The sequence below is a fragment of the Rhinolophus sinicus genome, chromosome 16, assembly GCF_057876585.1.
Source record: "Rhinolophus sinicus isolate RSI-liver-muscle chromosome 16, RSI-T2T, whole genome shotgun sequence".
Taxonomy (NCBI): Eukaryota; Metazoa; Chordata; class Mammalia; order Chiroptera; family Rhinolophidae; genus Rhinolophus; species Rhinolophus sinicus.
The window spans coordinates 79,516,847-79,543,641 of NC_142516.1; the positions used below are offsets into that span (position 1 = coordinate 79,516,847).

The 26,795-nt window shown below is 38.8% G+C and overlaps 1 protein-coding gene across 2 annotated transcripts in view; it reads right to left on the reverse strand.

Annotated features, from left to right (window-relative positions):
* SHC3 (SHC adaptor protein 3) overlaps positions 1–26,795 on the reverse strand; it is a 247,362-nt gene that overhangs the window by 29,779 nt on the left and 190,788 nt on the right. For both annotated transcript variants that reach the window (XM_019713789.3, XM_074330218.2), the window contains exons 9-12: positions 25,126–25,276; positions 24,050–24,149; positions 20,845–21,003; positions 17,415–17,710 (exon numbers count right to left, since the gene is read on the reverse strand). In XM_019713789.3, the coding sequence (XP_019569348.2) occupies positions 17,415–17,710; positions 20,845–21,003; positions 24,050–24,149; positions 25,126–25,276 (706 nt within the window). The remainder of the gene's footprint in view (positions 1–17,414; positions 17,711–20,844; positions 21,004–24,049; positions 24,150–25,125; positions 25,277–26,795) is intronic.

Genomic DNA, 26,795 nt, shown 5'->3' on the forward strand with positions numbered 1-26,795 from the left:
TCTCCAATCAACAGGAAAAGATTTTCAGAATGTGTAAAAAAAATAATAATAAATGATTCAATTACATGCTGTCTCCAAGAGACTCATTTTAGATTTAAAGATACAAACAGGTTGAAAGTGAAAGGATGGAAAAATGTATTCCACGCAAATAGTAACCAAAAGAAAGTGAGATAGCTCTACCAATATCAGACAAAATAGACTTTAAATCAAAAGACAAAGAAGAACATTATATCTATATTAATAAAAGTTTCAATACAGCAAGGAGATGTAACAATTATAAACATTTACACATATTATAACAGACCATCAACTTATATAAAGGAAAACTTGACAGAATTGAAGGGAGAAACATACAGTTTTTCAATAATAGTTGGAGACTTCAATACCGCACCATCAATAATGATAAGTAAGGGAATAGCGGACTTGAACAACACAGTTAACCAACTAGATCTAACAAACATCTACATAAGATCTACCTAACAACAGCAGAATGCACCTTTTTCTGAAATGTGTGTGGGACATTTTTTAGAGTAGACCGTATGTTAGGCCACAAATTAAGTGTCAATGATTGTAAAAGACAGATATCATACAAAGTAATTTCTTACCACAATAGGATAAAGTTAGATATTAATAATTGAAGGAAAACAAACACCCCCAAATGTGTGGTAATTACACAACAAACTCTTAAGCAACCAAGAAGAAATCACAAGGGAAATTAGAAAATATGTAATGATGAATGAAAATGAAAACATAACATAGCAAAATTTATAGGGCATAAGAAAAGCTTCCAGGGGAAATTTATTGATTGAACTACTTATATTTGAAAATAAGAAAGATCTCAAATCAGCAACATATCTTTACAACATAAGAAACTAGGGAAAAAAGAACAAACTAAATCCAAAGCTAGCAAAAAGAAGAAAATAATAAAGACTAGAACAGAGATAAATGAAATAGAGAATAGAAAAAAAGAAAAGAAAATCAATGAAACAAAAAGTTGGTTCTTCAAAAAGATCAACAAAATTGAGAAACTTTTAGCTAGATTGACAGGAAGGAAGGAAGGAAGGAAGGAAGGAAGGAAGGAAGGAAGGAAGGAAGGAAGGAAGGAAGGAAGGAAAGAAAGGGGACTCAAAATTACTAAAATTAAAAAATGAAGTGTGGACATTGCTACTACTGATTATACAGAAATAGAAAGGATTATAAGAGAGTACTATAAACAATTTTATGCGAACAAATTTGATAACCTAGATGAAATTGACAAATTCCTAGAAACACAAAGCCTGTCAAGACTAAATTACAAAGAAATAGAAAATCTAAATAGTCCTATAACTAATAAGGTGATTGAGTCAGTAATCAAAAATCTCCTGACAAAGAAAAGCCCTAGACTTAATGGCTTCACTGGTGAATTCTACTAAACATTTAAAGAACTCATACTAGTCCTTCTCAAATTTTCCCCCAAATACGAAGAAGAGAGACTATTTCCTGACTTATTTTATGAGGCCAGCACTACCTTGATACCATAGCCAGAAAAAGATACTATAAGAGAAAACTATAGACCAACATCCCCTATGATCATGAGATAAAAATCCTCAACAAAATATACCATCTAAATTCAGCAGCATGTTAAAAAGTTTATACACTATGACCAAGTGAGATTTAGTCTCAGAATTCAAGGATGGTTCAACATATGAAAATTGGTCAATGTAATTAATTGATCCTTACATGACACAAACACTCAACAAACTAGGAATAGAAGGAAATGACCTAAACATAATAAGCAAAAGTTTCAAGACATTGAATTTGCAATGATTTTTTTGGATACGATACCAAATGTATACATAACAAAAGAAAAAATAGACAAAATGAACGTCATGAAAACTGTAAAATTTTCTGCATCAAAAGACACTCTCAACAAAGTAAAAGGGCAACTCACAAAATGGAGGAAAATATCTGTAAATCATGCATCTAATAAGGAATTAATATCTAGAATATTTATAGCACTCCTAAAATTCAACAATAAAAAACAAATAACCCAATTCAAAAATGGGCAAAGAACTTGAACTGACATTTCTCCCCAGGAGACACACAGATGGCCAATAAGTACATGAAAGATGTTCAATATCATGGGTCATTAGGAAAATGCAAATGAAAACTATAATGAGATACTACCTTACCCCCATTAGGATGGCTACTTTAAAAAAATAGAAAATAACAAGCATTGTTGAAGATGTGTAAAAATTGGAACCCTTTTATACTGTTGGTGGGAATGTAAAATGGTCCATTCACTGTAGAAAACAGTATTATGGTTTCTCAAAAAAAATAATTAATAATGAATTACCATATAATCCAGCAATTCAACTTCTGAATTTATACCTGAATAATTGAAAGCAGGCTCTCAGAATTATTTGTGCAATCATGTTTACAGTTGCATTTTTCACAATAGCTAAAATGTGGAGGGGATGCAAGTGTCCACTGATTGATGAATGGATAAACAAAATGTGGTATATACATATGGAATATTACTCAGCCTTTAAAAGGAAGGAAATTCTAACACACAAGGTGTGACAATTAAGTTTGTGAACTCATCCTAGAAAACATGCTACAGACCTCATTGCTGAATACGGCTATGGTCCCCTTGGAGTATTCCCCTTGGGAGGCTATGCACTGATGTCAGCGCCTAGTCCACCCTTCAAGCAATTTTGGAACTCTTTTCCTGGAATCAGAGCCATCAGAGCTGTTGTGGTATTACCCTTGATGTCCTGAATGTCATCAAAATGTCTTCCTTTCAATATTTCCTTTATCTTCGGGTAAAGAAAGAAGTCACTGGGGGCCAGATCAGGTGAGTAGGGCGGGTGTTCCAATACAGTTACTTGTTTACTGGCTAAAAACTCCCTCACAGACAGTGCCCTCTGAGCTGGTGCATTATCGTGATGCAAGATCCATGAGTTGTTAGCGAAAAGTTCAGGTCATTTTTGTCTAACTTTTTCACACAGCCTTTACAGCACTTCCAAATAGTAAAGTTGGTTAACTGTTTGTCCAGTTGGTACAAATTCATAATGAGTAATCCCTCTGACATCAAAAAAGTTTACCTACATCATTTTGACCCTTGCTTTGGACTGATGGAACTTTTTTGGTTGTGGAGAATTGGCTGACTTCCATGGTGCACTTTGATGCTTTGTTTCAGGGTTGTATTGGTACACCTATGTTTTATCACATCGTCTTGCCTCTCCAAAAGATCTTGACAAACTTCTACTCTCCTTTGCTTTTGTTCATCTCACGGTGAGCTCCTTTGGGACCATTTTTTCAGACACCTTTCTTATTCCAAGATTTTTCAGTTAAGATTTTCCTGTTTCTCTATCGATGTTTACTTGGTCTGCTATGCTTCTCACAGTCAGCCGACGATTTTGACACACAATTCAATGAATTTTTGCCATGTTTTCATCAGTTCTGCTCGGTACTGGCCACCCTGACCTCTCTTCATCAGTGACACATTCTCTCCCCTCAGAAAAACGTTTAATCCATTTGTACACTGACATTTTCTTCATGGCATTCTCCCCATAAACTTGGACTAACATGTCCCTGATTTCACTTCCATTTTTGCCAAGTTTAACAAGAAATTGAATGTTTGTTCATTGCTCTGATTCAAGCTCACACATTCTCATGACGGCACACGAAAACAATAATGATGAGCACCACTGAGCAAGACACTGCCACATGTCCACATGAACACAGCTGTGAGACACTGATATACTCAGGTTATGAAACCTTATCGAGCTGTTTGTACAGTGATGCTAATGTAAGTGCAGGGTGGCAAGTTCACAAACTTAATCATCAGACCTCGTATGCTACAACACGGATGGACCTTGAGGACATTATGCTAAGTGAAATAAGCCAGTCACAAAAGAGCAAATACTGTATGATTCCACTCTTATGAGGTGCTTACAGCAGTCAAATTTAGAGTGAGAAAGTAAAACGGTGGATTCCATAGGATGGGGGGAGGCAGGAGTTATTGTTTGATGGGGATAGAGTATCAGTTTTGCAAGATGAAAAGAGTTCTGGAGATGGATGGTGGGGATGATTGCATTATTATGTGAACATACTTAATACTACTAAACTGTATTTTACCACAATAATAAAATTTAAAATAAAAAGGAAAGAAAACCCCATCTGACAGTTTCTCAAGTGACTAATTATATAGTTACCATATGATGCAACAATTCCACTCCCAGGTATATATCCAAGAGAAATGAAAACATATGTCCACACATAAACTTGTACATAATGTTTAGAGCAGCATTATTCATAATAGCCAAATATCTATCAATAGACTAATCATAAATAAAATGTAGTATGTCCATAAGTGCAATATTATTTAGCCATAAAAAGGAAGTACTGATACACAGCACAAGGTGGTGAACCTTGAAAACCTTATGCTGAGTGAGAGAAGTTAGTCACAAAAGCCTACATGTTATATAATTCTATTCGTATGAAAGTCCAGAAAGGAAAAGTCTGTATAGAGACAGAAAATAGATTAGTGATTCCTAAGGACTGAGTTATGGGAGGAGAAGGTGGTGAAAAGTAAATGGTACAGAATTTCCTTTCTAGGTGATAAAAATACTCCAAACTGACTGTGGTGATGGGTGCACAAATCTGTGAACATACTAAAAACATTGAAGTGTACACTTCAAATGGGTACATATATAAATTATATCCCAATAAAGCTGTTATTAAAATCTCTATGACTACCAGTGTATAGAAAATATAGGGGGCAGGGAACAAGTTAAACAATGCCACAGGGAAGCAACAATCCAAATCATAATGTAGGATATTCTACAGATGACTATCTAGTTCCTCAAACCAACTGATGATGTGGGGGAAATGGCAGGACAGCTGCAGAAGAGTAAGTCTTAAGAAACATAACAAACTGCACATTGTGGGCTATGCTTGGATTCTGACTCCAACAAATGTACTAGAGAAAGGACATCTTTGAGATAATCAGAATAATTTGAGCATGTTAAGTAATTATTTTTAGTTTTGTTGGATATAACAATGTATTATGTTGTTTTGAAATTTCCTTATTGGTAGAGATGCATGCTAAGTGCTTAGAGGAGAAATGACAGGAGGCCCAGGACATGCTATAAAATACACTTAGTTCTCAATGTTGTCGATAGGTGCTGTGGCTTAAAGCGAAACGACATATAACAGAACCAGTTTAAGTATAGGCTGATTGATGTAAACAAGAGTTATGAATTCCTACAGCATCTCATCAATGCTAGAATGAAACAACATAACGATATGTTATTCAAGGGCCTGCTGTCCTTCGACTAGCTCCTCCACTCCCTTCTTTTGCATTCCCTTTCCTTCCTGAATGAACAATCAGCCAAGAAAGATGGGGGGTTGGGCAGCCACCATGGCCCAAATGGGATCCTGGAGTGCAGGCAGAGTGAAGGCAGTGTCCACTGGTCCAGGGTGTCAGAGGCATCCAGGCCAGAGAGCAGGCTGGGCAACCCAGCGTGGGAAGTCAGAGCTGAGGAGGGGAGAGCGTGTGTGTTAGAGGGGAGAGCAGCGTGGAGGTCACACATGGATGGGGCGAGGAAGAGCCCATACGGGCGATGGTTGCAGCCCAGCCTGGGTGACAAAGGTTTCTACGGAGGGAAGGGCAGCAGCAGTGATGGGGAGTTACATAGAGGAGAGTTAGTCAAATAGGTAAAAATATTAAGGATACGAAAGTTGGGTTTCTCATTGTTAGAGAAGGGAGTTATAAATGTGAGAAGGGGAAAAGTACAATGAACCCTGTGACCCCAGAGTGGAACTGTAAGAATCTTCATGAACTCATGGCATCTAATATAGACAAATAGATAAATAGATATAGAAATAAATGTCTGTGTGCCTATGTCTTCATGTGAACGTATGTGCATGCATGTATATATGTCTGTGTGTGACTACTGTCCTTTTCGAGGGCCTGGGAGCGGCAACACTCCACTTGCAATGAGCACATGTGGTGCCCAGATCTTGGCTTCCCTGTAAAAAAATCCCTGGCCAGGGTTCCTTTGGAAAAGTGGCTGATTGCAGGAGCAGGCCAGGGGACAAGAAGCCTATTAGACTGTTTTGTATCAGAAAGAAGAGTTGCTGAAAGAATAACGATAAGATGTCAAAAGGTCACAGAAGCAGCTTGAAGGAGCATCAAAATAAATATAGCAACTGATTATAACCCACTGAGTAAAGCAGGAAATCATGAATCCACACTGATAAAAATAAATGTGTGGATAGATTGAAAGTTGGATTGGGAAGAGGGTATTTATGCAGTTTGAATACCCAAAATATTTATTAATTAGCAGAGAAAGGAGAAAATCTGCAGTGGACACTTATTGAACCAAGTGATCCAAGCGAACACTCACAAACAGTCAGCAGTTCCACAAAGCAGGATGTGGTGACACATGCAGCAGTATTTCTGTGACAGCACAGCCAGGATGCCTGACCTAAACCCAATAACGAGGAAACATCAGATAAACCCACGATAACAGTTGTTCCAGGTTGAAAGAGACTAAAGTGACATGACAACTAAATGCAGCATGTGATCCTGAATTGGGACCTTTGGTGATCAAGGACATTCTTGGGGACCTGGTGGGACATGAGAACTCCAGGGAGGGTGAGGTGGTGGTGACTCTGACACCTCTCCCGTGGTCGTGCAGAAGAAGGCCCGTTTGCAGGAAGCTCATAGTGCAGCATTCAGGGCTGGTGCGCCACTTGAGCAAGTTATTTGCCTATGATTCCAAAGAAAAAAGTTCTTAATGCTATCCTTTCAAGGAATCCTCCAAAAAATTAATGGGATGGGATACAGATGAATCAGGATTGGAACGGTATCAGTAAGTTTTGCTGCCAATAATAGGTACATGGGAGTTCATTAGATTTTTTCCCCTCTATTTTTGTGTATTCAAAAAAAAAGTAAAGGTGCTCCTGATGGAAGATGAATGGAGGAAGAAGGGAGCGAAGACAAAGGACCAGCAGGGCCAGCCATTCCGCACGGGGCTGGGTGCCGGAGAGGAAGACAGCAGCTGTTCCTAACACTGATGGGACAAGAGAGGTCTTATGTTTGTAAAGGCTCAAAAACAACCACTAGAAAAACTAAAACAAAAAACTGTCAAAAATTGAAAGAAGTAGCAAAAATGAGCTAAATCTTGTTTTCAGAAGGAACATCAAGAAATGATACCTTAAAATATTAAATCATTGAGCGGCAATTTAAGCACCATGGCGAGAACTTGGGAGAGGAGCTGTTGGTTTTGCTTTTCTCTCAGAATTGAAATGTAGAGAGCAGGAGTCGGGGGCGGGAGTGGGGCTATTATTTTTCATTAAAAGCCTTTCTGTAATATCTCGTTTATATTTTTCGGGTGTTGCACTGATAAAAGTTAAAAGCATGTTGCTGCGACAGCCTTATGCATCATGCATGCCGTGTGCATCCGTCCATGTCGCAGCTTCTCTTACAGTCAGGTGGCACTCACAGACCATGCGGGGAGGGCCCTGTGGCACTTCCCGCCAGGCCACGAGAGCCAGTGTGCTTTTCCACCCCTTTCTTCTCCCTTGAGCCTCTGTTTTGACAAGGCAGACCTGGCAGGTGGGCACTGCCTGGCACCTCAGTGACACAATGACCAGAAGGGCCTGACACACGTGATCCTGGGATGAGTGGGGACTGAAGCTTGCTGGGTTAAACCAGTGAGTTTGCCCATCTTCTTTGTTATGGCAGCAGAGCCTACACTGAATGATACATAGGGAATTTAAAAATAGCACTGGGGGGCAGGGGAGCCGCCAGATGGCTCAGTTGGTTAGAGCACCAGCTCTGAGCAACAGAATTGCTGGTTTGATTCCGACCTGGGCCAGTGAGCTGTGCCCTCTGTAACTAGATTGAAGACAACAATTTGAGCTGAGCTGCCGCTGCCGCTGAGCTGCCGCTGCCGCTGAGCTGCCAGAGGGGCGGATGGCTCAGTTGGTTAGAGCCGCATGATCTCTCAACAACAAGGTTGCCAGTTCAATTCCCGCATGGGATAGTGGGCTGCACCCTCTGCAACTAAGACTGAAAACAGCTACTGGACTTGGAGCTGAGCTGCGCCCTCCACAACTAAGATTGAAGGACAACAACTTGACTTGGAGCTGTTCCCCAATAAAGCCCGGGAAATACACACTGCTCCCCTTCCCCAATAAAATCTTAAAAACACACGCACTGGGGCTTTGTTAAGTGGAGGGATCAGGAGACTTTGTTTTCTTAATTACTTTCAGAATTAAATAAAAACCTGATAAATGCGGCATGTGGGGTGATCGATGCTGTTTTGTGGTTTTATGACTGCAGAGCCCCAGTGAGTGCTCTCAACTGCGCCAGCACTTGAGGCCACATAACGAAGCCCATGCAACACCCAACCACGGTGTGGCAGCAGCTTATTTAAATGCAAGCACAGTGCCCACCCCACTTTGCTGGCCCTTGAAGGCCAAAGGGATGAATCAATGATAAGTGACTCAGGGACTAATTTTAGACCCACGAGGGCTGACTAAATGATTCTAAAGATGTTGAAAAGAAAAATCAGTGCTCCAGACTCCATCTCTGAGGTGCCTCCTCCAGACCCAGGCCCGGCCTCTTTCCAGCTGCCACCTCAGAGGCAGCGGCTACAGCACCTCCCTAGGAGACCAGAACCTGCCCCAATCACCCTCCTTGCCCACATCTCTAGCGACGCCAGACGCCCCCATCTTGAACAATCAGTGCACAGTGTGAAGGCACATAGTTTCTACTCTGGAATAAATTTAGACGCAGAGCTGTTTTGCATCATTTCTCTGAGTTATCTCCTCTGCCAAGTTTACCCCTTTATAGTCAGGGACCAACCAATTACCGTGAAAATCAGATGAATAAACATTGAAGAGAATGTGTTCATCATCTATTTTGGTGTCCTCACAGCAAGGAAGCAACATTACATGTTTAATTAAGTCTTTTTTTTTTCCCATTTTCTTTTCTAGCTAAAGCTGTCCTCCATAAGATCAATTAAACTAGATAATCAGATCCAGCAAAAAGCCCCCCAAAAGAACAGTTAGTAGTAGGTGTGACACAAATTTTCTCAATGGTGCTACAAATTTCTCCTCCAAAATTAAAATTGTGTAGAGAGCATAGTGTGGAATTGGGCGGTTGGACACCTGATTTAAGCACGTCACAACTTCATTCACTCTCCATCTTCTACATTATCTTGATACCAATTTGTGAATGTATACCGGGGTGCCAGAAAAATGTATACAAGTGGACACTCTGGTCAGCATTGCTCAAGCCGTAGTTCGCCATAATCAGAAGTGTCTGGACGCTGATGGGAACCACTTTGAGCACCTCTTGTAATTGCAAAAGTCAAACATGACTTGTATTCAGCTTTTGTTATTGGTATACATTGAGTGTTACAATTTTAATAGTTTTTTCTTTCTTGACTCTGGGTGATGAACATACAATGGGATTTATAGATGATGTAATACAGAATTGTACACCTGAAATCTATGTAATTTTACTAACAATTGTCACCCCAATAAATTTAATTAAAAAAAAAAATTAAAAAAAAAAAATTTGTATACATTTTTTGGTACCCTCTGTATATTAGTAGTGGTACAAATCTGTTTTAATCATCATTTTTTCTATAAGTGCTGAGTGAAAAACTTAGTAATTTTCGGTCTATAAGATGGTAGAATATAGCTAAATTTTACGTTTTCATTTTTTTAAAATACCTAAAATTTTTAACTGAAATATTTATATTCTCATAGAATTGCTTAGGTATTTTCTCTCCTGTTCTGTTTAAATAAAAACAGTTAAATTAACAGACAGCCTATGCAAATGAAAAGAACTCTGGACTGATTCTATCTGGGAAGCCTTATTTGTGAGTCTGCATCTGCCAATAGTACGTGACCGTTAGCACCCCACGTCACCTTCTTGGTCTCTCCATTTCTGAAAAAGCCTGAGGTTGATCTATGCATTCACTTGTCTAATGCTTGTTGAACACCTACTATGTGCCAAACACTATTCTAGGTGTTGGGGGATACTACAATGGACAAGGCTGCTACTTTCATGGAGATTATAATCTGGGGGTGGGGGGAGTAAATAATAAACAAATTAGCAAATAAAACTAGTGCTTGTGTGTGATAAGTTCCTTAGGATAAAAATAAATCAGGATAAAGAAATAGGGGTTATCAATTTGAGATAAAATGGTGAGGGAAGAGTTCTCTGATTTGGAATAAATCTAGCTCATTGTAAGAGATGAGTATAACCCTATAACCTGGATACCCAAACCAGGTGCGCACACACAAGTGACAGAAGAAAAGTCAATAAAGACAGATTTCACTTATGAACAGCAATTGAAATAAAACTAAAGAAAACATTGGATGCCCAAATCCAATGATGCATTTCATGATTCCTATGTCAAAACCTTGCAGGGTTCATGTCAGGGCACAGCATCAGAAACATCTGCCTGTGTAATTCCCCACATTAATGACTAAAGAAAAAAAATCACAGTATTATCACAAAAGATACGGAAGAAGCATTTGATAAAGTTCAATACCAACACATGTTAAAAGTAATTAGGCAATTAATATGCAAGAATTCCAAATTCCACAAGAGCAGAAATTGTCCTTTTAACTGGTTCATGAACATATCCCAGGTGACAAAAACAATGCCTGGATCTAGTAGTCATTCGGTGCACATTTGTTGAGTGAACGAATGAATGAATGAATGAATGAACAAATGAATAAATTCCTTAGGCTGATAAGGGCAGTCTACCAAAAGCTTACATCATCCTTTTTTTTTTTATTACTGTTATTTTTTTTCAATTACCATTGACATTCTATATTATTTTATATTAGTTTCAGGTACATAGCATAATGATTAGAAATTTATATAATTTACAAAGTTGTCCCCTCGATTAGTATAGTACCCACCTGGCACTACACATAGTCATTACAATTTTATTGACTATATTCCTATGCTGTACTTTATATCCTGTGACTATTTCGTAACTACCAATTTGTACTACTTAATCCCTTCACCTTTTTACCCAGCTCTCCAAACCCCACCTACCTGGCAACCATCAGTTTGTTCTCTGTATCTCTGAGTCTGTTTCTGCTTTGTTTATTCATTTACTCTGGTTTTTAGATTCCATATATAAATGAGATCATGTATTTGTCTTTCTCAGTCTGACTTATTTCACTTATCATAATACCCTCTAGTTCCATCCATGTTGTTGCAAATGGTAACATTTCATTATTTTCTTATGGACAACTAATATTCCATTGTATGTATGTACCAATTGCTTCCATATCTTGGCTATTATAAATAATGCTGCAATAAACATAGGAATCCATATATCTTTTCAAATTAGTGTTTTGGATTTCTTCAGCTAAATTCCCAGAAATAGAATTGCTGAGACATAAAGTAGATCTATTTTTAATTTTTGGAGGAACCTCTATATGGTTTGCCATAGTGGCCACACCATTTTGGAATTCCACCAACAGTGCACAAGAGTTCCCTTTTCTCCACATCCTACCAACACTTATTTCTGGGCTCTTTGTTCTGTTCCATAGATCTATGGGTCCCTTTTTATGCTACTACCATGCTGTTTTGATTACTATAGCCTTGTAGTGTAGTTTGATATCAGGTAGTGTGATACCTCCAACTTTGTTTTTTTTCTTTCCCCAGATTGCTTGTTGCTTGTTGATTTATCGATGATGGCCATTCTGGCAGGTATAAGGTGATATCTCATTGTGGTTTTAATTTGCATTTCTCTGATAATTAGTGACAGTGAGCAACTTTTCATATGACTATTGTCCAGCCGTATGTCTTCTTTGAAGAAATGTCTATTGAGGTCCTCTGCCCATTTTTTAATTGGATTGTTGCTTTTTGTGGTGTTAAGTTGTATGAGTTCTTTATAAATTTTGGGTATTAACCCCTTATCTGATGATTATTGGCAACTGTCTTCTCCCATTCAGTAGGTTGATTATCTTTTCATTTTGTTGATGGTTTCATTTGCTGTGCAAAACTTTTTAGTTTGATGTAGTCCCATTTATTTTTTCTTTGTTTCTCTTGCTGAGGAGATATATCCAAAAAAAATAATATTACTAAGAGCAATGTCAGTGAGTTTACTGCCTATGTTTTTTTCTAGGAGTTTGATGATTTCGGGTAGTGTATTTAAGTCTTTAATCCATTTTGAGCTTATTCTTGTATATGGTATCAGAAGGGGGTCTAGGTTCTTTTTTTTTTTTTTTTTTTTTTTTCATGTATTTGTCCAGTTTTCCTAACACCATTTATTGAATACACTGTCTTTGCCCTATTGCCTCCTTTGTCATAGATCAATTGACCATATAGACATGGGTTTATTTCTGGGCTCTCTGCTCTCTTCCATTGATCTATGTGTGTGTTTTTATGCCAGTGCTGTGCTGTTTTGATTACTTAGCCTTGTAGTATAATTTGATATCATGATACCTCCAACTTTGTTCTTCCTTTTCAAGATTGCTGTTGCCGTTCAGGGTCTTATACTTTTTGGATTATTTGTTCTAGTTCTGTGGAAAATGCCATTGGTATTATGATAAGGATTACATTGAATCTATAGATTGTTTTGGGTATGTACATTTTAATGATGTTAACTCTTCCTATCCATGAGCACGATTTATGCTTCCATTCATTTGTATCTTCTTTAATTTCTTTCTTCAGTGTCTTATAATTTCCCAAGAACAGACCTTTTATCTCTTCTGTTAAATTTATTCCTAGGCATTTTTATTATTTATTTTTTAATGCAATTGTAAATGGATTGTTTCATTGATTTCTCTTTCTGAAAGTTCTTTATTGGTGTATAAAAATGCAACAAATTTCTGTATATCAATTTTGTATCCTACTACTTTACTGAGTTCATTTATGAGTTCTAGTAGTTTTTTGGTGGAATCTTTAGAGTTCACTATATATAGTACCATGTCATCTGCAAATAATGACAGTTCTGCTTCTTGTTTTCCAATATGGATGCCTTTTATAATATTTTTTTTTTCTTGTCTGATTGCTGTGGCTAAAACTTTCAATACTATGTTGAAAAAAAGTAGTGGGAGTGGACATCCTTGTCTTGTTCCTGATCTTAAGGAGAATGCTTTTAGCTTTTTACCATTGAGTATAATGTGAGCTGTGTGCTTGTCATATATGATCTTTGTCATGTTGAAGTATGTTCCTTTTAGTCCCACTTTGCTGAGGGTTTGTATAGTAAACGGATGATGGATTTTGTCAAATGCCTTTGCTGCATCTATTGGTATGATTGTATGGTTTTTATCCTTCATTTTGTTTATGTGGTGTTTCACATTAATTGATTTTCAGATGTTGAACCAATCTTGCATCCCATAAATAAATTCCACTTGATTGTGGTGTATGATCTTTGTAATGTATTGCTGAATTCAGTTTGCTAATAATTTGTTGAAGTTTTTTGCATGTATGTTCACCAGGGATGTCAGCCTATAATTTTCTTTTTTTGGAATGTCTTTGTCTGGTTTTGGAATCAGGGTAATGATGACCTCATAAAATGAGATTGGGAGCCTTCTGTCTTCTTCAACTTTTTGGAACAGTTTGAGAAGGAGAGATGTTAATTCTTCAAATGTTTGGCAAAATTCACCTGTTAAACCATCCAGTCCAGGACTTTCATTTGTTGGGAGTTTTTTTTATTATTATTACTGATTCAATTTTGTTAGCAGTAATCAGTCTGTCTCTTATTGACTCAGTCTTGGAAGACTGTACGCTTTTAGGAATTTATTCATTTCTTCCAGATTGTCCAATTCATTGGCATACAATTGTTAGTAGTTTTTTGCTATGATCTTTTGTATTTCTGTTGTGTCAGTTGTCAGTTCTCCTCTTTCACTTCTGATTTTATTTATTTGGTTCCTCTTTTTTCTTGATGAGTTGGTTAAGGGTATATCAATTATTTTTTTTATCTTTTCAAAGAACCAACTCTTGATTTCATTTAAGTTTTTTTTCTTTTTTACTTTATTTTGTTTATTTCCACCCTGATTTTTATTACTTCCTTCTTTTTATTCACTTTGAGCTTTGTTTGCTATTCTTTTTCTAGTTCCTTTAGGTGTAAGGTTAGATTGCTTATTTTAGATTTTTCTTATTTCTTGAGGTTGTCTTGTGAATTTCCCTTTTGGAACCGCTTTCACTGTGTTGTATAGATTTTGGGTCATTGTGTTTTCATTTTCATTTATCTAAGGTATCTTTTGATTTCTTCCTTCATCTTGTTGTTTAGTAGCTGTTATTTAGCCTGTATGTGTTTATGTGTTTTTCAGTTTTTTTCTTATCATTAATTTCTAGTTTCATATCATCGTGGTTGGAGAATATGCTTGATATGATTTCAATGGTCCTAAATTTATTGAGACTTCTTTTATAGCCTAACATGTGGTCTCTCTTGGAAAGCATTCCACGTGCACTTGAAAAGAATGTATATTCTCCTGCTTTGGGGTGAAATGCTCTATGAATAGCCATTAAATCCAGCTGGTCTAATGTGCCATTTAGGGCGACTCTTTCTTTGTTGATTTTCTGACTGGAAGATCTGCTTATTGGTGTCAGTAGGGTGTTAAAGTCCCATACTGTGACTATATTACTGTCGATCTCTCCCTTTATGTTCATCAATATTTGCTTTACATGTTTAGGTGTTCCTATGTTGGTGCATAAATGTTTATATTACATTACCTTAATAGAACAAAGCCTCAAACCTTTCCTTTTAGGCTAGTAACAAGAAATGGGAGCCTTCTCCTGACCAATGCTCAAAGGGTAAGAACACTATGGACAGTAATGGAAGGCAGGGAACAAAACTGTCAGTATTTGCATTGGCATGACCGTTCTAGTAAAAATACTGCAATCAGCAAAATTTCTGGGCACAAGATCACACCACATTCCTATCCCTGCCGCAATAACTGTTGAGAAAAGGTAACCAAAAATAACACATCACTTACAACAGGAACTAAAACTAGATACTTTGGGGAATAACCTAACAAAAGAACCAGAAGAGCTTCCTGGAGAGAATTTTAAAATACTAACAAAGGACATATTGAAAACTAAATAAGTGAAGCTGTGTGCCATGTTTACGAATATGATTTAATATTGAAAAATGTCAGCTCTTCCCAAATTAATCTATAAATTCAATGCAAGTCCTACCAAAACCCCAGCATGTTCTTTTTCTTTCCTTTTCTTTTTTGGTGACTTGGTAAACTGAATCTAAAACAAAAACAAAGAAGAATGAAGGTTTGAGAATAACTAAGACAACTTATAAAAAGAAGAATCGAGAGAAATAACTCACACTATCAGAGATTAAGACAGTTTCAAAGCTATAATGACTAACACAGTATGGTACCCATATAAGGAATAAACAGTCAGATCAATAAAATAGGACTGTCCAGAAACAGACCCTTGACACAGTCATAGGAGGCGCATCAGTACCACAGTGAAAAAATGAATTATTTGGCAAATGGTGACAAAAAATTGGATCGCTACATGGAGATGTAAAAAATATTTGGTCCCTATCTTAAATCATATTCAAATGTAACTTAGGTCGGAATTGAAATGCAAATGTGAAAGATAAAACTATAAAGCTAATAGGAGAAAATATAGAAGACTACATTATATATGTGATTTGTAGGTGAGGAAATATTTTAAAACTCAAAACATAAAATGTAATGGGGAAAATTGATGGATTCGGCTACATTCCAAAGAAATGCTTCTATTTGATAAACAACTCCTGAGATAAAATTATCCGATAGGTGAAAAAGTGAGAGAGTACATATGGAAATTCTATGGCTTAAAAAATCAACAAGAAAGCCCAATAAGAAGATTAAAAGAGAAAAACGGGGAAAAGATAGGAACATAAAATATGCAAGAAGAACCTGTGGATGAAGTGCAATCAAAGAGCTGAACGGCAAACAATGAGACAGCACCCCTCATTCCCACCAGATGAGCAAAACTAGAGGGATAATATCAAGGAAGAGGAAGATGTGGGGGGCCCTCAAACTCTGTTGCTGTGCACGTAGGTAGTCCTGCTATTCTGGAAGCAAATGCAACTCCTAGTGAAATTAAATGCAGGTTATCCTTTGACCAAAACTCTCCAGTCCTGGAATATGCCCCAGAGAAAGTGCCCTGGGTGCAGGAGTAAACACACACAAGGGTTTGTAGGGCCTTCAGTGCATCATTTCTTCACGAGACTGCTCAGGAAGTGATGTGTGTTTATACAGGGATCCCCAGGCAGCCCCCCCAAGTAACTCTTCAGTATACAGAAGTCGCCACTAACAGACCTCAAATACATACCGAGGGGGAAAAGAAAGAAATATTAGGTTGGTGCAAAAGTAATCGCAGTTTTTGCAATTATTTTTAACCTTTTAAATCACAATTACTTTTGCAACAACCTAATAAAATGGGATCTGTGGAACAATATCATGTTTGCAAATATCTCAAATGGACAAACACAAAACATATTTTTGAAAATCCACACAACAAAAGGAGGTATTTTGGAAGAATACACATCATATTCACAGAAGTGGTTGCCCAGGTGGAGAGGGGGAGAGGAGGTGCAGAGACAGTGTCTAGAGAGCTGAAGTGCGTGGGCCACTAACTCTGTTTAGACACCCATCTCAGGTAACACTTCCCCCTCCCCAAACACACAACGTTAAATTGTGTTCACCACGTGCAGCTGAAGACTAAGCCTTCATCCCTACTTATCAATCAAAAAACGCAATGTTCTTAATCACTATTTAGATACGTCCACCTGCTTCTTTCATTTCACTGGAGAAAAGATTTTATACAACAATCCTGGAATTTACTCAATGGTTAGGTTAACATAACTGCAATTATTAAACTTGGCAATTCTTGGACTGTGCCAGGGGAGAGTCAAATCTAGTTGTTGACTGGAAGACGTGATATTCAGTCAAATGCACAGAATTTTTCAGACACAATTATGTTGTCAAACTCGTTTGTCATGAGGCATTACTTCTCTAGGAGGGAAAACAAGACTGATGAATAGGGGTTTACTTACTGTTTCATTCCATTCTATAACCTGCAAAAAAACCCCTGTGATTCAACTTTTAGAGATATTTGAGAGAAAAAGCAAATGCCCAGAAGCCCTGCACTTCTTTGTTCAATATTTGTATTTGGGAGGAAAGCTTTCTCAGTTTTTGTATTTATTTTAAATGACACGAGAATTAAGGCTTTTAGCCTGGGCTCTGGTGATTTTCCAAGTTTTATAACTTGCAGAGGGCCCTGACCGTGGATTCCTATAGCCCAGCTCTGGCCTGAAGGCATCAGTCCCCTGTGCATGGGCTCAGGGTTCTGGAGGAGTGACAGCCAGGACTTCAGCAGGCACATGTGGGTAGAGGAGGAAAAGCAGTCACTCTATGCTCACCGTGCCCTCTGGGTCCACGAGCAGCAGGTGTTTGGCCTGGCCGTCGTGCATGCCTGTGAGAACGAAGGAGCCTGGGTTGGTGGTACTCTTCCTGACCAGAAAGTCTCCGTCTCTCTTCAGCAGCCCCTCTGCCTCCTTCCTGCTCATCTCGCCTTGGTACCAAGGCTCCGCTTTCAGCTCTTCCAGCATCTTGGCATCCGGGGCTCTGGGTGAGATGGGGCTGATGCATTCCACGGAGGCTGCCTTGCTCAGCACCAGTCCCACGGACTGGTTCTTGAGAGCATCTTCAAAAGGTTCTGCCAACAGCATTTACGAGCAACAGGTCAGCCCAGGGAGAACAAATGATAAACAGTACAACGTGAGGGATGGGAATGCAAAGACAACTCAATCAGAACGGAGAACTAGAGATAAACGACAGACTGGTAATGTAACAAGGCTCATCCTAGCAAATATTTGGAAGCAAAGCCCAAATCTTGGCATGACTCCTTCTGATGAGTCTGCCTTCCCAAGGCAGCTGGGCGTTGTGCTTTATGCCAAGGATTCAAGCACACCCTTTGTCTAACTGGTTAGAGTGACTTCAGTTTGGCATGCTATAGGAGGCATGCATATTACACACCATCTACTTTCTCTAGAACATTGACTAGCCTCTTTAACAAATATGTTCTCTTCTGAATAAAAATCTTCCAGTACCAAAGGAAGTACACAGAAGACAAGTTGCTAGGTTTTGATTTTGTGCAAAATCTAAACCCGACCCATCAAATGTTTATTTCAAAATCTTTGTACTGGCTGACTTTTTAAAAGAGAATAACACTGACATTTATTGGGTGCCTGTTGTGTGACTTGCCCCAGGCTAGGAGCATACATCCCCTTGACCTTCACTTGTTTCCCTGTGGGAAAAGGCTCTTATGTGAGTGTCTAAGACTGAGCTTGACTACAGGCCCTTCAGAACATGCTTCTCGCCACAGGGCCTCAGTGAATGGTAAGACTGCTGCTCCAACCACAAATAGCAGCAGCAAAGAAGTCACCAGGCACATCCAATTAAACCTCAGTGTCCAGTTTTCAAATAAGGCAATTGTACAAAAGCACTCTGAAAATGGGTGTATTGCCACACAAGTGTATGTTGTTGGAATGATTATTTTGGACCTCACTGCCAATCCACTACAATGCAAACCCCACAAGAACAAGTACAGTTTCCTCCAGGGCACAACTAAATCCCCAAAGCCAAACATTGTTCCTGGGACATCGTTCCTACCCTATAAATAGCCAACGCGTGCTGTAAAATAAAACTGAGCAGAAGATGTGCAGAAGTGAGGTGAATAAATGAAACCAACATAAGGTCATTTTGAAGCTTGTTGAATCATTTATACATTTGGAGAGAAAAAAAACATTAAAACTGTTGATTAAAATTTGATTTTTGTATGCTATCTTTTGCCCGATGACCTGGAGTACTTGAAAATTTGTATTATACTGTTTCTACACCATTATCACCATCATCATCATCACCACCACCATCACCCTCACCATCAGCATGGTCATTATTTATCTCTGGTAGTTCAAAACAAACAACATAGCGTGCTGCCTTTATTTTTTCATACTTTTCAGTAGATACTAGCCTCCCAGGAGCCTTTCTTCCCTTTGTATCCTCTTCTCTGGTTTAGGGAGTAGGAGTAGAAATTGATGGATGAGAAAATGCTGGCTCTGATTCCCATTTTTCCCATCTTAAACTTCAGCCACTCTAACTCTCTTCAAGCCCTGGATCCAGGAATCATGGGAAAACTGACTAAATTAAACAGTAAAACTGTCTGACCACAAATACAACTGCTAAGCTGCAGTTGCAAGACATCGTTACAACTGCAGCAGAGGCTCGGAGAGCCATGCTTTCACTCTGCATCCTGGGAAAGTCACTTCATACCTCCTAGGCTGTTTCCACATTATTTAAAGTGAAGGGATTGGATTAGATGTTTTTAAAGGTGCCTCCAAACACCCAGATTCCACAGTTCTGGCTCTGGTGATTTTTATAAGTCAGAATGGGAGTTCATTGTCTGGAAAACCAAAGTGGCTGAGGAGAAATAGACTTTTGTTGTCATGGTGTGCTGAATCATAAAAGCACTCAATCCTGTCCTCACTCACATACAACACAATGAATAGCAAATGTTGAACCAGCAAGGTTGCCTTTTGTCAGTGGTAATGTAACTTAACCTCTAGGATTCTCTGTTTTCTCCTCTGTAATAATAATAATAATGATAATGATAATGATAATAATAATAATAATATGGCCATGTGTCCCTTAATGATGGGGATGTTCTTAGAAATGAGTAATTAGACGATTTTGTCATCGTGCGAACACCATAGAGTGCACTTATACAAATGTAGATGTTTTTTTCTTATGACTGGCAACACATAGGTCTGTTTATACCAGTATAACCACAGACATATGAGTAATGCATTATACTACCAGTATAACATTAAGACGGCAATGATGTCGTGGCGACAGGAATTTTCAGCTCCATTATAATTTTATGGGACCACCATTGTGTAGTGTACGTGGTCTGTAGTTAATCGAAATGTCGTTATGTGGCACATGATTGTAATAATAATATTTACCTATAGGATCATTACAAAATAAATAAATAAAATAATAAGTGCGTAGCACATTGTAGAAACTTGTTAAATGCCAGTCTCCTCCTCTCTTTAGCCTGTAAAATTCTCAAGGGATTTGAAAAAGAAATTTTGGACTATACAGCTCTTTATGAGCTTGGGAAGCTCTTTCAAAATTCCTTAACAACAGTTTTCACTTCATTGAATCAGTTCATGAATGATTTAATTTTCATAATATTTACAACAAATAGAAGGTCCGTGGTACACATCCCACTATTTTGCTAAGTAGTTTCCTGTCTCTTGTCTTATCTTCTCTTCTTTTATTAGGGCACTTGTCACTCCCTGGTAATACATAGTGGTTATTTAAGCTCCTTGAGAATTGAGACTTTGCCTATTTCCTCTTCCTGTATGTCCCCAGTGAGCAGAATGGTGTTTGACACATGCGGGGTGCTCAGTGGAGAGGAGTAGGGGAGAGAGATAGAATAAGAGAAAAACGAGAGGAAGGGCACGCAAGTGCATGCTTATGAGGGGTGTGCTGCAGTTTCTTGGTTTGTCTCAATACATGTGCAGATCTTCAAGAGGAAAGTCAATGCTGAAAAGAGAGGGAAATTGCTCTGTCTCTGGATTACAGAGAGGCCTATAATTCCAAAGTAGACACTGGCCAAATTCAAAGCCTCGAAAAGCCCAGTTATAACCCAGAAAAGTGCAGCTAGTCATCACCATTAGTTAAAACCCAGCCAGCGGAAAATTCAGTGATTACAGGTTTCCAATAAAGGGCAGTATAGAAAGCAACCTCAGAAGAGAAGAAAGCCAGAGGCGAATGAAAACCCACTCATGTCGAAGAGGTCCTTCCTCGGGCTGCTCTCTGCACTGCTGCCCACAGGGGTCCCAGCCTGTGACGGGAAGTGTTGGGTGTTCACGTAGGTGGGGGCTTCGCCCGTAGGGGCCACGTGAGCTTTCCCTTCCGGCATGCTATAGATGTCCTCGGACCCTGCAAGAAGAAAACGAGCCTTCTTTCCTCTCCTCATGGTAATGCTGTTCATGCATTTGTAACTAAGCTACCCAGCATTTCACAGAGAAGGTCCTTCCGGCTGTCCATAAGAAAACGCTTGCAGATCCCCATTGGTTAAATGTCCTCTTATGACCCTGTCGCAACACTGTTGTGTTCTGGCTAAAATGTGTTCATGTCAAAACGGGAGCTGCCAGTCCACGACGGTGAACACTCACGACAGTTAACGCCTTACCAAGACTCTGGCCCCGCCCCAGCCGCGTGAGTGGAGCAGGACACGCCTTGGTCTGCTCATCCCCTTACAAAGGTCATAAGATCAAACAACCAAGCAGGAGAGTGACAGGACTTATTATAATTGCCTGCTTTTCTTTTAAATTTAAGTAAATGCTTTGTAAATTAACTCTATTCTAGCAATGCAATGCTTGTGCTATGAACACTGTTTTTTAGAAGGTTACTACCTAATGAGACACTGAACTGAGACACTTTCCTTATAAAACAGAGTTGGCCCTGAAGCCCCTGGCTCCATGCAGGATGCCTAGGGTGTGTGTGTGATTGAGGTGCTGCCCCCCACCCCAGGCAGTGCCTCTGTGGCACTTTCTAGCTGGCCCAAGACTGTGCCCAGGCTGGGCCAGCGGTCCCTGCTCTTGGTGCCTGAGGAGAAGAAAGGGTGTTGCCTGATCACGCCTGCTTGTGTCACCACTATCCCATTCTTCCTATGATCCCTGTCTCTAACACACTTACACAGACATGTTCTCAAATGGCCTTTCGGCGTTCACATCTCTGCAGAGGTGCTGAAGTAAGGTGAGGTGTTGAAGCCAGCTCAATCCAGCAGGCAAGAATTGGCTCAGGGCTTTTAAAGAAACTTTCCCCAGCACCCGTTGTTGGACTTTGGGCAGCACACCAGTCTGCCTGTGTGCATGAGAACGCAAGTGTCCCACTAAAATTCCTTCCGGGGAGCGTCTCCAGCAAAGTCATGCTGTCTCTACTCCTATTCTGCACTTGACTGCCATGTTTCACAGGCTGTTTTGGGTTACACGTCCTGATTGAGCAGCAGATATCTGCAGTTCACATGTGTGTGTATTACAAACAAGTCAGTCTGAGAATTTTACAAACTAATTTTAATAAGGAGATAATGAAAAGCCCAATGAATAACTTTCCTGCCGATGGTCCTTTGCCACTCACACGATGGCTGGTGTGGAACTGGGGACTGGTGCACACACTCTCCCAGGTGGCACTGAGAGTTCATTTTCATTTAAGGGGAATAGCTGCTAGCAAATTAAAGGGACATTCTTATTTGTCCACTGAAAAAAAATATTTATTGCTTCCAAATGAGAACCTAAAATTCATTGCAAGTTATGAGTCTCAAGGTCCAGGCCCAGAGAATACATAAAGTTCATTTTTGCCCTGATAAATCTCTTACATTGTCTGCTCTTGATCTGGCCAGTGTAACTTTACTATACAAAAGAAAAACCTCATTTTTAAATAAGCCTAACCTACTTTTCACTGAAGTAAATATCTAATGTAAATAATGTGTTTTCTTTAGTCATTAGCAGTTATTACATGCCTAGGTACACATATGTTATATAATTACATTTTAAATGTCTATGGAGAAAAGATGAAAATAGTAAAAATGTGCCTCTGACAAAGTTATGACTGATTTGTTATTTCCATCCTACTCTAGAGCCAGGTGGTGGCTTCTGCCAGGCCTTATGTTCCACTGACCAGGCCACCATGGATAGGTCACTTTTCAGCTGGGGCAGGCAGCACATGAAATTCTCTTACAAGGGGGGAACTTTAAAAAATGACTGCCACTTACTCCCAGCACAAATGGCTGCAATGAAGGGAAAAGCCTTAACGTTAAGTACATAAGTGGCTAAATTTTTATATACATAGACGCATAAATTGGATCTTAATTCATTTGTCACTCTATCTTCTTCAGACCCTGTAGAGTTAGCAGCCAGGGCCCTGGAACTATTGAAAGAGTTATGGAAATGTTTGAGGGGGAGAAAAGTTTAAAACTGAAAGAAACCTTTAAAATACACACACACAGACACTTGTGCGTGAGCATATATACACGTGTGTGTATATAGAAATAACTGTCTGGAGAATAGAGACTTATGTTAGCAAGTAGTTCTTAGTCATGCCTGAATTATTTTTAATGTGGGATGTAGGTGCATGCTCATTGACTTGATAAGATGTGGAAGGTCCTCTAAATGTACCCAGGGCCCATGAGGAGTGTACCCCTGGCACTATGTCTGCTAGGGTAGGTGTCACTCTGCTCCTCCTGAAGTTGACCTTGGATGGGGGTTGGTGGGGGAGGCCAGGAAGGGAAAGCTACTAGCTCTTGTTAGGAACCACTGGAGCTCAGATCCTCTGGGAGCTTAGGGACAGCGTGAATCTCCCAACCGACTCCCACTTGCCCTTGGAGAGAGGTCAATTCCTCAGCCCTCCTGCCAGAAGAAAGTCTCCAGGGTGTTTGAGAACAGTAGGTGCTGAGGGACGTGAACTGGTCCTGGTGTCAGGGGAGGCAACAGCTGATGTGTGGTAGTGGATATCCCCCAAAACCCTTCTTTTCTTTCAGAGATCTGGTCAGAAATCCTCAGCCTGCTCAGCAGATTTTTCCAGTGGGTTATTCTGCCACTCCACAGGAGACGAACTACTCACTGGGGAGATGTTACTTTTGTTTTGTTTTAACACAAATATTCATACCAACTTTATCTGTAATGGCCACAAATGGGAAACTAATATCAATCAACAGGTAAACACAGGGTAGGATATTCATACAAGGGAATACTCGTCAGCAATAAAAAGGAACAAGCAACAGGAGTGAATCTGAAAATAATTTTGCTGAATGAGAAGAAGGCAGATAAAAAAGAATGCATACACGTATACAAAATTCTAGAAAATGCAAACTAATCTCTATAGAAATACAAAACAAATCAGTGGTTTCTTAAGGACGGGGGAAGGGCAAGGGGCACCAGAAAGTAACACATGACTTTTGTATTTTTAGGTTTTTCGCCCTCCTTACCTTGCCTTTCACCTTGCCTGACAGGTGTTTGCTGCCAGTCTTCACCAAACGGGTCTCCCAAGTGTCTCCCCTGGTAATAAGTTTGCTCTTTTCCTGCAAACTATAGACACATGTAAATATACAAAGAGAAACAATTGTGTTCTTCTTATTTTCCCATCTCCAAAAGCCATAGTAGAGTAGAAGGGGCTGCAGCAGCCAGTCATTTGCATCCCCAATTACACCCAAATTGTCCTTCATGCCTCGCAGTTGGCACTAAGATTTGGGAAATAAGTTTGTGTGGGTATGAGGAAGAGGCTGCATCTCATCAAAACTGCACATTCCCCTCTTGTTTCATTCCGCCTACAACTCCCCCGCTCGAGTGTGAGTGTGAATTGAGTTCTTCTGCACGCAAGTGCATCACTCAGTGTGCCCTAAAGTAAATTTCAGTTAGAGTGTCTGTGTGTCAGAACATACTGCCCGCCTAACATACCTGGGCAAGTCCACCCAGTCAGTGTCCTCTCAGGGTCAGAACTACTGACACTTGATTTCAGTGCTATTTTTGACACTTTTATCAGTGTCATTATCATTCACATAAGGTAGGTGACATAAAAAAACCTCCCTATAACAAAGCAGAGATACCATAGCCCTGGAAAGCAATTGCTTCACTAGAATTTTGAATGGAAGGGAAAATCAAGAAAATGACTAAAATAGAAAAACTCATAAAATTCTCACTATTTGCAGGTCTACTTCCACTGTCTCTTCCGAGAATCCAAAGCACACAAGTTTTTTAAAAATCTTGAATTCTCTCTTTTCCTTGTTAAGATGTAGTATAATAATATTTGTCCTAGAATGGAGAGGGAATCCCCAGGCTGTATCTCAGGAATCACAATATAGCTCCAAGGTATTTGACTAACACCTTGTGATGTTAAAACAAAAGTCTCGTCTATTTGTCTGCTTTGTGAACTTCCAAAGGGAAAAGTTTGTGAGTTATTCTGTCAAAGACTGGAAAGAACACCAACTTGAAAATAATATTGAAGAAAATAAAGAAGAAATAAAGTTTAGTTAGCCCGCATCCAAGGAAAAAGTATACAACTTACCTGGGCTGTGTCAGGGGCTGGGGGTCTGGCTTTCAGTCGAGCATCAACAAACCCCCCTGGAGGAGGTGTCTTGCTTGGAATGTTGTTGTAGTATGGGTGGTCTGAGCCATCGCCCTCTTCTTCAGTCCATGGCTCATCCAGACTCTGCATTCTGTTAAAAGAGAATTTTCAAGGGCTTTCGCCAAAAGTTGAGCTTGTAGTTAAAACCAACAAATCTACTGTTAGTAATTGAAGTAAACAGAGTTATCAGTGGCCATATACAACAAAAAATACAGAGTTTATGGATTTAGCTTAGAAAAATTATTAAAACGAACAATCATAACAAATGGCAACAATAATAAGTCCTGAGGAGGGGAGACCTGATTTCCAGAGTTGTTATATTATATTATTTAAAATTTCAACAAAAAATTATGAGACATGCAAAGAAAACATGTATGACTCATACACAAGAAAAAAGTAATCAATAGAAATTTTCCCTGTGGAAATTCAGATTTTGGACAAACTAGACAGACTTTAAATTAGCTAATTTAAATATATTCAAAGAACTTAAGTAAAGCATGTACAAAAATCTAAACATGTGAATCTTGTCTCTCTAAATAGGAAATATCAATATAGGGACAGAAATATCAAAATATCCAAATAGAAATTCTAGAAAAGTCTAGTACCTGAAATAAAATATTCACTAGAGGGGCTCAAGAGCAGGTTTAAGCTGGCAGAAAAAAGAATGACAGAATTTAAATATAGGCCAATTAAGATTATCTGATCAGAAGAGTAGAAAGAAAAAAACAATTAAGAAAAATGAACAGAACCACAGAGTCCTCTGGGACCCCATTATGCATACCAATATACACAGAGTCCCAGAAGGAGAAGAGAGACTGAAAGGGGCAGAAATAGCATTTGAAAAAATAATGGCCCCAAACTCCCCAAATTTGATGAAAATCATTGATTTACACATTCAAGAGGCTCAAAAATACAATCTCCAAGTAGGATAAACTCAAAAGGATTCACACCTGGATACATCATAATCAAACTACGTAAAGCCAAAGAGAAAAACAGAATCTTGAAAGCAGTAAGACAGAGGCAACTCATCATATACAAGGGTCCTCAATAATGTTAACACCTGATTGCTTATCAGAAACAATGGAAGCCAGAATGCAATGGGATAACATATTCAAGTACTGAAATAAAAAGACTGTCTACCAAATATATTCCAAGAGATGCATGGTAGTTTAATTAACTCCCCCACTCATTGTTTTACATATTATTTTAATAGTATTTATTTGGCTTTCAGATAACATTTCCAAAGTACAGAAAATCATAATAATTAATATAAAAGATACCTACACATCTGCCACTGAAATTAAATAAGTGTGAACATTTTGCTATATTTGCTTCCTTTCTGTTTTTAAAGAAATAAAATTTGTCAAATTTATTTTGTCTGGATAGTACATGATATTGACAGTAAAATGTTAATGGTAGAATCTAGATGATGGGTATAAAGGTGTTCAGTGTAAAATTCTTTTTATTTATTGGAATCATTTCATTATAAAATGTTAGGGTGGAAATACACTTGATAAATATAGTTAAAACCCACCTTGACCTTAGATATACTAGAGTTGATGTATAATATTCCTGTATGTTTTTATAGACATGCATTTATCCATAAACTA